General features: G+C 41.1%; 1 protein-coding gene across 17 annotated transcripts in view; it reads left to right on the forward strand.

The window, feature by feature from the left end:
* Positions 1-15,285, forward strand: part of LOC140193984 (protein GREB1-like) — a 458,873-nt gene that overhangs the window by 161,515 nt on the left and 282,073 nt on the right. For all 17 annotated transcript variants that reach the window (XM_072251241.1, XM_072251242.1, XM_072251240.1 and 14 more), the window contains 2 exons: positions 2,820-2,957; positions 8,430-8,606. In XM_072251241.1, the coding sequence (XP_072107342.1) occupies positions 2,820-2,957; positions 8,430-8,606 (315 nt within the window). The remainder of the gene's footprint in view (positions 1-2,819; positions 2,958-8,429; positions 8,607-15,285) is intronic.

The following is a 15,285-nucleotide window of genomic DNA, read 5'->3' on the forward strand; positions in this document are numbered from 1 at the left end:
ACTATTCACATTAACTTGTCACAATTGAAGCTATCAACTTAATTAAATTTCAAAGCTGCTGTGCTATTTTACTTGTTTATAAATGCTAGATAAAAAAGATAATGTGTAGAAGGCATATTTGAGTTTCTCAGGAGGTCACTGCATTGAAGCTTTACCTCACTTTTGTTAACAACTCAGGAAAATCTATTCTAAGTTTCCGGAATGCACTGCTGGTTTGGAACAGTCCTAGAGCAGGTGGTTCAAGTGATAGGTCAACTGTTTCTTTGTCTACAGAATGCTGCCCTACAATGCCGTGTTTCACTTTCCAAATTTCTGCACCTGCAATTTAAAAAAAAACAGTTTAATTTCATTTAGCATTTCTTGTTAATCAATGTTGATTTGGGTACATTGCATTGAAGTGTTGGTGATCTGAAAGCAGAACGTTGAATCATATATCCAGTTAATAAATTGACAAAGGTGATAATGCTATCTGTTAACCTGGATTACTGCAGCTGAGCATGTCATCCCTTTGACTGTCTTCACAATTTTTTCTTCAACCATTTGAATAGTCAAGAGATAGCTTGAGGCTGCCATGTTCTGCTAAGCGACACACACAAGCTGCTGGAGGATCTTAGCGGGCCAGCTAGCAACTGCGGAGGGAAATAAATAGTTGGCGTTTTGGGCTGAGATCCTTCATCACGATTTGAAATGCAGGAGGCAGAAGCCAAAATAAGAGGGTGGGGGAAAGGCAAAAGAGGTACAAGCTAGCAGGTGATAGGTGAGACCAGATGAGGGGGAAGGTGGGTGGGTGTGGGAGGGGGGGTAAGAAGCTGGGAGGTAATAGATGGAAGGGTTGAAGAAGGAATCTGGTAGAAGAGGAGAATAGCCCATGTGTAAACTTCTATGTTGAAAAGGATGTGAGAACTGGCAGGAGGTAATGGGCAGCTCATGAGGGTGAGGGAGAGGAAGAGAAACTGAGAGAGTAACCAAAATAGGGAATGGGGAAAGGGGAGGGGGAAACAGAAGAGAGTGATTACGCAAAGTCAGAGAAATTAATGTTCACGCCTTCAGGTTGGAGAATACCCAGACAGAATATGAGGTGGTGTTCCTTCAACCTCAGTTTGGCCCCATTGTGGTGGTAGAAGAGGTCATGGACGGATATACTGATGTGATTTCCAGCACCTGCAGAGTCACTTGTGCCGCTGATTTGCTGCTTCTCTGATCTCAGTTGTTGGGATGTTCTGACCAATGGAAGTGTGAATTCACAAGGGGCAAACTACAATTTAAAACGTTTGGCCACTTTCAGAATTTTGGCTTGCCTCTGTTGATTCCAGAGTCAGGTCATTGAGTCATAAGAAACACTGCATGGAAATAGCCCTTTAGCCCACTGAATCTGAGCTGATCATCTGCTACCCATTTACACTTACCCAACTTTAATGCCATTTTAGTACTCCCACATTTTCAGCCATTCCCTCCAGATTCTACGACTCGCTTGCTGTCTGGAGGTAAATTGCAGTGCGAATTAACCTACCAATCCACATATTTTTCAGATGTGGGAGGAAATTGGAACACACAGACAAAACCCATACTGTCTTTCTGGGTGTCTGCAGAAGATTTGGAGAATGGGCAAAGAAGTGGCAGTGTAGGGAAGTGCATTGTCATGCTCTTTGGAAAAAAGGAATAAAGGCATGGACTATCTTCATAATAGAGAGAAATTTCAAAAATCAGAGCTGCAAAGAGACTTGGAAGTCCTCGTGTTGGATTCCCTCAAGTTAACTTGCAGGGTGAGTCAGGCAAATCCAATTTTGCCAATAATTTTGAGAGGACTAGAATACAAAAGTAACAGTGAATTCTGAGGCTTTATAAGGACCTGGTCAGACCACCCTTGGAGTACTGTGGGCAGTTTTAGGCTATTTATCTAAGAAAGGATGTGCTGGCATTGGAGAGGGTCCAGAGGAGGTTCACAAAAACGATCTCAGGAATGAAAGGGTTAACATATGAGGAACATTTGATAGCTCTGGACTTGTACTAACTGGAGTCTAGAAAGGTGAGACGGGATCTCATATTAGATACGAGTGGATGTTTCCTATAGTGGGGGAATCTATGACCAGAGGGCATAGCCTCAGATTAGAGGGACATTCATTTAGAACAGAGATGAGGAAATTTTTCTTAAGACAGAGGATGGTGAATCTGTGGAATTCATTGCCACGGATGGCTGTGAAGACCAAGTCATTAGGTATATTTAAGGTGGAGGTTGATAGGTTCTTGATTAATCAGGATGTCAAATGTTACAGGAGAATAGGATTGAGAGTTATAATAAATCAGCCATGATGGAATGACAGAGGAGACTCAATAGGCCAATTGGCCTAATTCTGCTTCTAAGTCTTATGGGCGTATGGTCCGTCACAGGGAGAACCTGCAAACCCGAAGCAGACAGCTCTAGAAGTCAGGTTTGAGTAAGAGTCTGTGGGACTTCAGCTCTACTGCCTGGTCACTTTGCTCCTGGAATTGTATTCAGTATTTCTGATTCACCTCTGAAGAAGACAGAGCCCAGGAGTATTCCTCCTTGTCTCATTAGTGCAGGTGCATATGGTCTTTCTCAGGCAGAGATCAAGGTCTGCATGTCTGGTGTGCACAGGAGAATTTGCCTGTCCTTTGATGTTCCATAGTAATTTCTTGTACCTTCAAGTGCACAAGCAATGTGAACATTAACCCTATTTTCAATGGTCTATTTTTAAAGAGCTCAAATCTCTGTATGAAATGGATATTTGCATTCTGTGTGTTGTACTAGTTTCAAAAGTTCATGAATCAATATACTGTTGGCCTTCCAAATAATACAGCTTGCAAAAGACCAGGCAACGAGGAAGAGGAGGAGGAAGAGGAGGAAGAGGAGGAGGACGATGATGGCTCTGAGTCTAGCAGCCCCCTCATTCGTTATCAAATGAATGCTCCCCCGGAAGGGTGTTGTACCACTGATGGTAAGGTGATAAACCTTTCATACAAAGAATGTTAATTTTCAATCAAAATTAATATTTTTATGAATGACCAGCTTTAAATTTAAAATATTAGTATATAACTAAACTGTGCTCCATCACTTCCTGAGGTGGGAATTAATGGAGGGGAGCTGGTTTCTGTGTTATGCTGAGCTGTGTCCACAACTCTGCAATTGTCAAACCAAGCTGTGCTGCATCCAGATAGGATGCTTTCTGTGCTGCATGCATTAAAACTTGGCGAGGGTCAAAGGATGTTCCAAGTTTCTTTCTCCTCTTGAACGGGAAGTGCTGGTGAGCTTTTTTGGCCGTGGTGTCGATGTGGTTGGACAAGGGCAGGCTTTTGTTGATGTTCCCTCCAGGGACTTGAAGCCTTCAACCCTCTCAAACTCAGCATCACTGATGTAAACAAGATCATGTGCATCTTCCTGAAGGAAATGAGCAGCTCTTTTGCCGGCATTGAGAGAAAAGTTGTTATCATGACACTGTGTCATTAGGCTCTCACCTGCTTCCTGTAATCCGAATCATCAGGATTTGAGATGCAGCCCACAACTCCGGTGTCACTTGCAACCTGGAGTTGGAGCAGAATCTGGCCACGCAGCCAGTGGGGAGTGTATAGGGAGTAGAGTAGGGGCTAAGGACACAGCCATGTGATATATCATTATTGAGAATATTTGAGATGGAGATGTTGGTGCTTGGCCAGTCAGTTGGTCAGGAAGTCAAAGATCCATTGCAAAGGAGGGTACTGACTCCCAGCTTCAGGGGGTTTGGATATTATTTTGCTTGGAATTACAGTACTGAAACAGGAGCTGTGGGAAATAAACAACACCAGTGTCTTTGCTCTCCAGATGCTCCAGAGATGGTGTTTCTTGTATACCTGTTCTGGGTATACTCAGGGCAAATTTCAGAGGTTTAAGGGGTTCTGGAAAGCTGGAGTTAATGCATGTCATGGTTAGCTTTTCAAAGTACTTCATGCTGGCTGCCACAGTGATAATCATTCAGGCACATTTGCTTGTTTTTAGAAACATAGAAAAGCTACAGCACAATACAGGCCCTTCGGCCCACAAAGCTGTGCCAAACATGTCCCTACCTTAGAACTATCTAGGCTTTACCCATGGCCCTCTATTTTTCTAAGCTCCATGTAGACATCCAGGAGACTCTTAAAAGACTCTATCGTTTCCGCCCCCACTGCCGCTGCCAGCAAGCTATTCCATGCACTCACCACTCTCTGTGTAAAAAAAAACTTAACCCTGACATCTCCTCTGTACCTACTTTTAAGCACCTTAAAACTATGCCCTCTCGTGCTAGCCATTTCAACCCTGGGGAAAAGCATCTGACTATCCACACAATCAATCCCTCTCATTGTCTTGTACACCTCTATCAGGGCACCTCTCATCCTCCGTCGCTCCAAGGAGAAAAGGCTGAGATCACTCAACCTATCCTCATAAGGCCTGCTCCCCAATTCAGGCAACATCCTTGCACCCTTTCTATGGTTTCCACGTCCTTCCTGTAGTGAGGCAACCAGAACTAAGCGCAGTACTCCAAGTGGGTCTGACCAGAGTCCTGTATAGCTGCAACATTACCTCTTGGCTCTTAAACTCAATCCCACGATTGATGAAGCCCAATGCACCGTATACCTCCTTAACCACAGAGTCAACCTGCGTAGCACCTTTAAGTGTCCTATGGATTTGGACCCCAAGATCCCTCTGATCCTCCACACTGCCAAGAGTCTTATCATTAATGCTACATTCTGCCATCATATTTGACCTACCAAAATGAACCACCTCACACTTATCTGGATTGAACTCCATCTGCCACTTCTCAGCCCAGTTTTGCATCATATCTATGTCCTGTTGTAACCTCTGACAGTCCTCTACACTATCCACAACACCCCCAACCTTTGTGTCATCAGCAAATTTACTAACCCATCCCTCCACTTCTTTATCCAGGTCATTTATAAAAATCACAAAAAGTAGGGGTCCCAGAACAGATCCCTGAGGCACACTACTGGTCACTGACCTCCATGCAGGATATGACCCGTCTACAATCACTCTTTCCCTTCTGTGGGCAAGCCAGTTCTGGATCCACAAAGCAATGTCCCCTTGGATCCCATGCCTCCTTACTTTCTCAATAAGCCTTGCATGGGGTACCTTATCAAATGCCTTGCTAAAATCCATGTACACTACACCTACGGCTCTACCTTCATCAATGTGTTTAGTCACATCCTGAAAAAATTCAATCAGGCTCGTAAGGCACAAGTTGCCTTTGACAAAGCCATGCTGACTATTCCTAATCATATTATACTTCTCCAAATGTTCATAAATCCTGCCTCTCAGGATCTTCTCCATCAACTTACCAACCACTGAAGTAAGACTCACTGGCCTATAATTTCCTGGGCTATCCCTACTCCCTTTCTTGAATAAGGGAACAACATCCACAACCCTCCAATCCTCCAGACCTCTCCCATCCTCATTGATGATGCAAAGATCATTGCCAGAGACTCAGCAATCTCCTCCCTCACCTCCCACAGTAGCCTGGGGTACATCGCATCCTGTCCTGGCGATTTATCCAACTTGATGCTTTCCAAAAGCTCCAACACATCCTCTTCCTTAATAGCTACATTCTCAAGCTTTACAGTCCACTGCAAGTCATCCCTACAATCGCCAAGATCCTTTTCCATAGTGAATACTGAAGCAAAGTATTCATTAAGTACCTCTGCTATTTCCTCTGGTTCCATGCACACTTTTCCACTGTCACACTTGATTGGTCCTATTCACTGACGTCTTATCCTGTTGCTTTTCACATACTTGTAGAACGCCTTGGGGTTTTCCTTAATCCTGTCTGCCAATGCCTTCTCATGGCCCCTTCTGGCTCTCCTAATTTTATTCTTAAGCTCCTTCCTGCTAGCCTTATTATCTTCTAGATTCCTATCATTACTGTATCTAGTTTTTTGAACCTCTCGTAAGCTCTTCTTTTCTTCTTGACTAGATTTACAACAGCCTTGGTACACCATGGATCTTGTACCCTACCATCCTTTCCATGTCTCATTGGAACATACCTACTCAGAACCCCACGCGAGTATCCCCTGAACATTTGCCACGTTTCTTCTGTACATTTTCCTGAGATCATCTGTTTCCAATTTATGCTTCCAAGTTCCTGCTTGATAGCCTCATATTTCCCCTTACTCCAATTAAATGTTTCCCTAACTTGCCTGTTCCTATTCCTCTCCAATGCTATGGTAAAGGAGATAGATACCAAAATGATAGTGATCTTAAAGCAGTTGGGAACATCAGATTGAAGCAGGGAGAGGTTAAAAATGTTTGCACATATTCCTGCCAGTTGCTCTGCACAGGAATTAAGGATGTGGCAAGAAGCTTTCCATGGGTCCACTCTCCAAAAGACTGATCTTGTATCTGCAATGGTGACTGTGGATGTATTGGAGGCTATTAGGGCAAATGGTGACATTCCAACCCCTTCATTTTTATAATGTGCACAGAATGTGCTATGTTCATCGGGGAAGGGATATGCTGCCTGACTTCTTTTTGTAGCCCATTATAGCACGTAATCTATGTCAACACTGATGACTGATCTGGGACTCAATTTTGCACTGATGTTGTCTCTTGGTATGGCAGAAGTCATCTTTTGCATGTTTATGTTCATGTACACATTAAGTGTGGACTCAGAGTGCAAGTTGCTGGCAGCTTCTAATTGCCAGTGAATGGGCCCAAATAACTTGATAAGAATTAAGATTGGCTCTTTGGTCTCTGCAGTCTATTGCCCGTACTATGTCAGCAAGCAAGTCAACACTGGGCATCCATTTAAACCAGTGTCATCACCTGTGTCCAATTAACACACTGTGGAAACCGCTTTTCTCTGCATCTTATCAAAATCACCATGCATTCTTGGTGGGTATTTGGAAATAGGAAGACTGGTGGACAAGTGAAATTAGAAAAGCACAGGAAGCTAGAAACCTGACTAAGACTGCCCCCAAACTAATTCCTGTTCCATATCTTTCAAGAAATCTGTTGGTAAGGAGTGGGGTTATTTAATAAACTGGCCCAACTTCTGTTTTCATTTCTGCAGTGGAAAATATAATTTTGCTGGGATCCGTTATCACACTTGGGAAAGAGCGACTGAGTTGCTCTGTGGCTGACCAGGTTTTGGTTCTGTAAGGTGATTTTAGGCCTTCATGATCTGAATGTCCAGAATTGCCAGGCAGTACCAGGAGTGATTCTGACTCAATAATATCTTTATAGGACTCTGTCTACAAATCAGCCTTAGAGATAGCTACTTGAGGCACATGAGATTAAGCCAACCAATAGTTACCATTATCTTACACTCGCTCCTCATTGGAGAATAGTGTCTTACATTTGTTGTCTTGCTTTTATTTACTTTCCACTTCCACAATGTAAACTATCCTGCATACATCTATCACCTACCTGCCTCAACTCCACCCCTCCCTCAATGGCTTCTTCTATGCATCATCGCTCACCCTCCCACCTTCTTCCACCAATCAACAAGGACATTAGGGATAACTTTGCTGCTGTTCTGTAAAGTATTGCCTTGGCAACTTTTACGTCGACCTGGAGAACAACTGTGGCCTTGGATAATCATTGCTTCCAAAAATGCAGCATGCTGTCAGATTTACCTTAGAGCATCAACTTTGATTTATGTCTTATGAGACTGACACAAGAACCCTCAGATTGTTAAAGGAAAAGCACTATGACAGAGCCATCTTAGATTAAAAAGATCCATTAAAAGTGATGTCCATTATTAAGGACCCCTATTACCCAGGGCATGCCCTCTTCTCATTGTTACCGTCAGGCAGGAGGTACAGAAGCCTGAAGGCACACACTCAGTGATTCACGAACAGCTTCTTCCCCTCTGCCATCCGATTCCTAAATGGACATTGAATCCTTGAACACTACCACACTTTTTTAAAAAATATATAAATTACTTCTGTTTTTGCACTAATTTATTCAATATACATATGCTTATTGTAATTGATTGATTTATTTTTTTCTTTCTATATTATCATGTATTGCATTGAACTCCAGCTGCTAAGTTAACAAATTTCACAACTCATGCTGGTGATAATAAACCTGGTTCTGATTCTGAGGTTATCTCTTTTTTTTTGCGGGCAATGTGATACCAGATACAAGATCAAATATATGGCATCATTTTAGTCAAGATGTATGTACCATTTTTTCTGTCTTTAGTTTTGGATTCATGGATTGCTCAAAGATTAACTTGAATTTTCAAGCAAACACAAATTTCCTAAATTGACCATTTTGTGTTTGGCCTGCACAAGAAATATTCAAACCAAGTAGCCAAGTAAGTTTATAAATGTGAAAATTCAGGAACTTGTCTGATGCTCTTTTCAGGGGAACCTGTCGTTTCTTTCTTGTCTTAAAAAATGAGTCTATTTCAGTTTGATTCTTATTACTCTTTTTTTTTTAGGTTTCTGTCAGGCAGGAAAGGACATACGACTAGCTTCCATATCAAACGAGCAGTTTGAACTGCCATCAGGATTCTTGCTAGTTGGTGTAAAGTCTCCAAACCTTCCTGAGCACCTGTTAGTCTGTGCTGTGGATAAGCGATTTTTACCAGATGACAATGGTCGAAATGCTCTATTGGGTAAGATTGGCTTTTTTAAAAAAGTCATGACAGTCTATCATTGTGTTCTCAGGACCATATTATTCATGTGGAGTCGGAATCAAGATGCAATCCTAATTCATTCTTAGTTCAATTCATTAAATTTTGATGCAACTTTCATATTAGTAATTCAGCAACAGAAATTCCATGGAATAAAAAAATGTCAATTGAAGAACTAAAAATGCAACCTCTGTATTTTGGAAAAAATTGAAGCAGATAATTTTGTTGATCCATGATGATTATATCTGTTTTTGATTTAAACCAACAGCACAAGTAACCTTCTAAATGCAAAAGGAATAAAGCAGCAATTATTTAGCTATAGAGGGATAGCTCATAGAGGGAGCAGAAGTGTAGAGAGTGAGCAGCTTCAATTTCCTGGGTGTCAAGATCTCTGAGGATCTAACCTGGTCCCAACATATTGATGTAGTCCTAAAGAAGGTAAGACAGCGACTATATTAGGAGCTTGAAGCAATTTGGCATGTCAACAAATACACTCAAAAAATTCTATAGTTGTACCATGGAGAGCATTCTGACAGGCTACATCACTATCTGGTCTGGAGGGGCTACTGCACAGGACCGAAAAAAGTTGCAGACGGTTGTAAATCTAGTCAGCTCCATCTTGGGCACTAGCCTACAAAGTACCCAGGACATCTTTAGGGAGTGGTGTCTCAGAAAGGCAGTGTCCATTACTAAAGGCCTCCAGCACCCAGGGCATGCCCTTTTCTCACTGTTACCATCAGGTAGGAGGTACAGAAGCCTGAAGGCACACACTCAGCGATTCAGGAACAGCTTCTTCCCCTCTGCCATCCAATTCGTAAATGGACTTTGAAGCTTTGGACACTACCTCACTTTTTTTAATATACAGTATTTCTCTTTTGCACATTTTTAATAATCTATTCAATATACATAATTGATTTACTTGTTTATTTATTATTATATTTTATTTTATTCATTTTTTTCTCTCCTCTCGCTGCTAGATTATGTATTGTATTAAACTGCTGCTGCCAAGTTAACAAATTTCACGTCACATGCCGGTGATAATAAACCTGATTCTGATATTGTCCCATTTTTACAATAATCTCCATAAGAAGACAGCAATTGTGAAAACTCATTTTGGTATTCAGATATTTAGCTGAAATTCCTGAAAGACCTGGTTTCTTTGCCACATATCTTTCCACATGATGGTGTTCAGAAGTAAAGCAATCCAATTTTAGTCCTGTAATAGTGTTACCCAATTCTAGTCCTGTGTGGCGTTAGGAATTTAAATCACTTTGTTTGCTTGCGTGTCCCAGATTACCTGCAGCTCACAGTTCTTGATTTTCACCATTTCTTCTGAGCAAGCAATGACAGTCATAATTTTTAAAGATGAAAAACGAAACAAAAAGCTGCAAGACAGCAAATGCTGTAAGTCTGAAATAAAGCAAATGCTAGAATCACTCAAAAACCAGGCAGCATCTATGGTAAGAGAACCAATTAACATTGCAGGTCTGAGACCTGAAGGGTTTCTGAGCTGAAATATTAACTGTTACTCTTTCTACAGTTGCTGACTGAACTGCAAAGCATTTCTAGCATTTTCTATCCCAGTTTCTATTTTAGAACTGCCCATTAATGTAATTGAAATCCAACTACAATTTTAACAAATCATTGAAAAGAGTAAGTTCTGTTAAATTTCCCCAGAAAGTAATCTAATAAAAGTTCAAAATGACACTTTCTTCATCAGGTAGGCTTTAAGCACCTTTCCTACAAACTAATCTTGACACAAAACCAGGACAATCTGGCATTAGCCCCTGTCAGTCTTGGCAGAGTATCTCCGGACACCCAGTGATTTATTACCTGGAAAGTGTAAGAAGCTGGCTGGTGAAATTTAAATAAAACATGGATTTTACATTCATCTAGCAGAAACTAAGCCGCAGTTAAAATCAGAGTCCACTGCTCCAAATTGCAGGTTCTTAAGTTGGTGCCTTGATTACGGAGAGAAATAGCCTGGGTCTGGGTAAATGGGACAAAGCAAAGAAAAGATCAGCACGGACTGTATGGGTCATAGGCCCTGTTTTTGTGCTGTAGTACTCTATGACAAACTTAAAATTGAAAGTAAAATAACAGTTTGGAGGTAAAAGTGAAATTATATCCACTGTACAGTGTTTATTTTACTTTAAGTGTTTTATAAATATTTACATTCTGCTCAGACTGAATCAAACCAGTTCACAGATGGCACTTTGAAGGAATTATTGTATCGAAGTAAGATAAAAAAAATCTTGACATACAATACACATCACTCAAACCTGGCCAAGACTGCAGAGTAGTCTCAGTGCTCACATTCCACAGTACTTTTACAGTGGATACTGTGGAGACTGCAGCAAGAACTACATCAGCTAGACAGGACATAAACTCTCAACTTATGGGAACACAAACTGTGGAGGCTGCAACAAAAGTACGTTGGTTAGACAGGACATAAACTCTCAAATTACGGGAACACAAACTGGCAGCATGGAGACATGATCCACTGTCGTTGATCTGGGACCATGAAAACCACTTTAACTGGGACATTGTGGATATTCTGGTGCAGGCAAATGTGAAACAGGGATGAGAATTATTAGAAGCATGGTTCCCTTCTCATAACTCCATAAACAAACTTATCAAAATAGACACCATCTACGAACACCTACAAGCCAAAGAAACGCAAGCCAATAGAATTCAAAGGTAAACTGAAGTGGAAGCTGATCAGAATTGAGGCATGCAAACAGGGGCCTATATAAATGTGAGCACTCCCAGAGAGAAAAACAAACAACTGGGCACTTAGGACAGGGGTCCCCAACAAATTTAACAAATCATTGAAAATAGAAAGTTCTGTTAAATTGGTTTGCTTGTTTATTTTTTAGTATATTTTTTGCACCGCGGACCGGTTTAATATTGACAGTATTCTTGCGGACCGGCCGACCGGGGGGTGGGAGGGTGCTCAAGTAGGGTTAAGCTCACCTCAACATGTCTTTTACAGTTAGGGTTGCCAACTTTCTCACTCTCAAATAAGGGACAAAAGTAGCAGTCAAATCCCGGGACACTTTACCCCGGAAAAGACTACCATGACCTTGAAGCCTTCCACGGGCACCTGTGTGTTGCATGCGTGATGTGCGCATGCGCGTACGTGCCGATCCCAGAAATCGGTTTTGCCTTCATCTTCCCGACTATACTGTACATACATTATTTCTACTTTATATAGGCCGGGTATTTATCATATCATTCCTGCTTTTACTATATGTTAGTGTCATTTTAGGTTTTATGTGTTATTTGGTATGATTTGTTAGGTTATTTTTTGGGGCTGGGAACGCTCAAAAATTTTCCCCATATGAATTAATGGTAATTGCTTCTTCGCTTCACGCCATTGGGCACGAAAGGTTTCATAGGAACGCTCTACCTTAGCGGGGGAAATACGGGACAAGGGCGGTCCTGTATGGGACAAACCAATTTAGGCCAATATATGGGATGTCCCGGCAAATACAGGACAGTTGGCAACCCTATGCTCAAGTTCAACAGTGCGTGACAGGGAATGAGGAAAGGTGCAGTTGACTCATATTGTTTCCTCACGGCCCGGTAGCACATGCTTTGCGCCCGGTACTGGTCCGTGGCCTGGTGGTTGGGGACCGCTGACTTAGGATGTCACCTCAACTGGTGATGAAACATCTGCAAGCTAATTGTCAAGCTCTGCGAACACCACAATATCAAACTTTTACAGACACATTGAAAATATGTGCCTCTTAAACATAATGAAAGCTTATTAGATATTACAATGAATATATATTCAGTTTATAGAGAGTCACTTGCTTACAGTTTTCCTGGCCATTTTACAGTTTAAGTTTGTCTTGAGTATGTTGATGCGTCAGCTCAGTTGTTTATGTATTATGTTCATCTTTGACCTCTCCAGTTAGCTTTGTTTTACGGACGTAACAAGTAAGAGATTGCAAGATGTTAGGATAGGTTTATGTGTACTGTTTTACAATTCCAAGGATGTTTGCAAAACAGAAGAGTGGGAGAATATTTGTTATTTATATGGATTCTTTTAAGTGGATAGCTTCAGACATCGGAACACAAGGTTGAAAAACAAATTGTTCGTGCAAAGCTGTTAAGGAGTTGACCATGTATATGAGCTATTAATGTGACAGTGTTTTAGGAAATTTGTAATCATGGAGGATATGAATATATCTGAAGTGTCATACACAGACTAGATTGAAAGAACTGTTAACAAATTTATTTGTTGAGGCAATTAATAAGTGTTCCAATATGAAATGTGTGTTTCAAAACCTACAATCTTGACTCCTGTATTTGTTGTTCAGTCAATGTAATTTAAACATATTAGACCGGTCAGTCTCGTCGTTTGTGGGAGCTTGCTGTGCATTACATATTAGTTGCTGTAGGCCCTACGTTGATTATAAAGTGTTTTAGAATATCCTGAAATTTTGAAAAGTGTACAGTGGAGAGCATTCTGTCAGATTAGCCTGGAGGCTGCAATGAACAGGATCGCAAGAGGTTTCACAAGGTTGTAGACTTATCAGGCTGTGTCATGGGCAAATACTCCCCACCATTGAGGATATTGCCAAGAGCTAGTGCCTCAAGAAGGTGGCATCCATCTCTAAGGACCCTCAATGTGCAAGACATGCTTTCTTCTTGTTACTACCTTCAGGAGGAGGTGCACGAGCTTGAAGACCCACACTGAACGAATTAGAAACAGCTTCTCCTCTGCCATCAGACCTTTGAATGGTCGATGAACACTACTTCATTATTTTTTGCACCACTTAATTATTTTGTAATTTTTAGTAATTTTTATGTCTTTATTCTTTACTGCTGCCACACATCAACACTACATATAAGACAGTGATAATGAACTCATTTCTAATTCTGATTTTTCATACAAGGTGCTAAATAAATAAAATCTTTCTGGAAATTGTGGAATCCTACTTGTGGAATGTTGCTTGTTAAATCCTAACAAGTACAAATGAATAATTGATGTAGAATTCTGTGCAGGCAGTTTGCGAATCTTCTGGAATTTAAGTTTGACTGTTCAGAAATTCACTACAAATGATATAATTTAAAGTCTTGAGTGCTTTAAGTGTTATGTTGGAAAAATCCCAAAGACAGAAATGAATAGGGAAAATATTTAAATGCCTTCCTTTTGTGCTACCAGTCGTAGCCAAGAGGTCAGAGTTGTACATAATATGTAAGCAAATAGGCTGATAAATCAACAAATGCCAAGACATGCTAAAGAGCAGCTTAAATTGTAAAAGGGTCATGCAAAGGTAACTCTTTGACAGCTGGATTTGCACTTAGTGGCCACTTTAAATACACCTGGATTTATTAATGGAAATAGCAAATCAGCCAATCGTGGCAACAACTCAGTGCATAAGAGCGTGCAGACATGATCAAGAAATTCAGTTGTTGTTTGGATCAAACATCAGAATAGGGGAAGAAACAAAATCTAAGTATCTTTGAACTTGGAATGATTGTCAATACCAATCTGCTGAACTCCTGGGATTTTCACACAGTTCTGTGGAATTTACAGAGAATGGTGCGAGAAACAAAAAACATCCATTCAGCAGCAGTTCTGTGAGCGAAAACTTCTTATTAATGAGAGTGGTCAGAGCTCAATGGCCAGACTGGTTCAAGGTGACTGTAACCTAAGCAACCGCATGTTACAACTGTGGTGTGCAGAAGAGCATCTCTGAATGCACAACACATTCAGTCATGAAGTGGATGGGCTACAGCAGCAGAAGACCGCAAATGTACAATCTTTGGCCACTTTATTTGGTACAGCAGGTAAATAAAGTGGCCATTGAGGGTATATCCATTGTAATATTGTGAATTTTCTTCCATGGGAACAAATATAAATGTTGATGCTCCCACCTCAGGTGACAGTCTGTAGCTGAAAGTTGTGTACAATGTTTTTAAATGTGAAAAATGAGCATGTTAGTGACATACTTGAGAAATGATCCTGTCAGAGCAGAATAACCTGCAGTCAGTGTGTAATCAACAGATTGGGTCAAAGTTCTGTGTTGACCACATTCGGTCATGAATATGACATTTACTCAAATGAACGTGGCCCTGACTGCCACAAAAGCAAACTTTTGGCCAGCTTATTTACACTGTCTGATAAAAAGAACGTGTGAGTGTGCTGGATACTAGAAACACTGAGCTTTTTGACCATCAGACTAAATGCTATGTTTGGCATAAGCCACACACCGCACATCATAAAAAACACACCACCGCTACTGTGAAGCATGGTGGTAGCTGCATCATACTGTGGGGATGCTTTACTGCAGCAGGCCCTGTAAGGCTTGTGAAGTAAAATGAATGCAGCAAAATACAGGGAAAACTTGGAGGAAGACCTGATGCAGATGCAAGAGGACTGCGACTTGGGAGGAGATTTGTTTTCCAGCAAGACAATGACCCTAAACATAAAGCCAAAGCTGTGCAGGAATGACTTAAAGACACAAAGTTAATGTCCTGGAGTGGCCAAGTCAGAGTCCATAGCTCAATCCAATTGTGAATTTGTGGCTGGTGTTGAAAGGGGCTGTTCCCTCACATTCCCCATGCAATCTGACAGAGATTGAGCAGTTTTGGGAAGAAGAATGGGTAAAATTTGCAGTGACCAGAAGTGCAGAGCTGATAAGAG

The sequence above is a fragment of the Mobula birostris genome, chromosome 2, assembly GCF_030028105.1.
Source record: "Mobula birostris isolate sMobBir1 chromosome 2, sMobBir1.hap1, whole genome shotgun sequence".
In the NCBI taxonomy this organism is placed as follows: Eukaryota; Metazoa; Chordata; class Chondrichthyes; order Myliobatiformes; family Myliobatidae; genus Mobula; species Mobula birostris.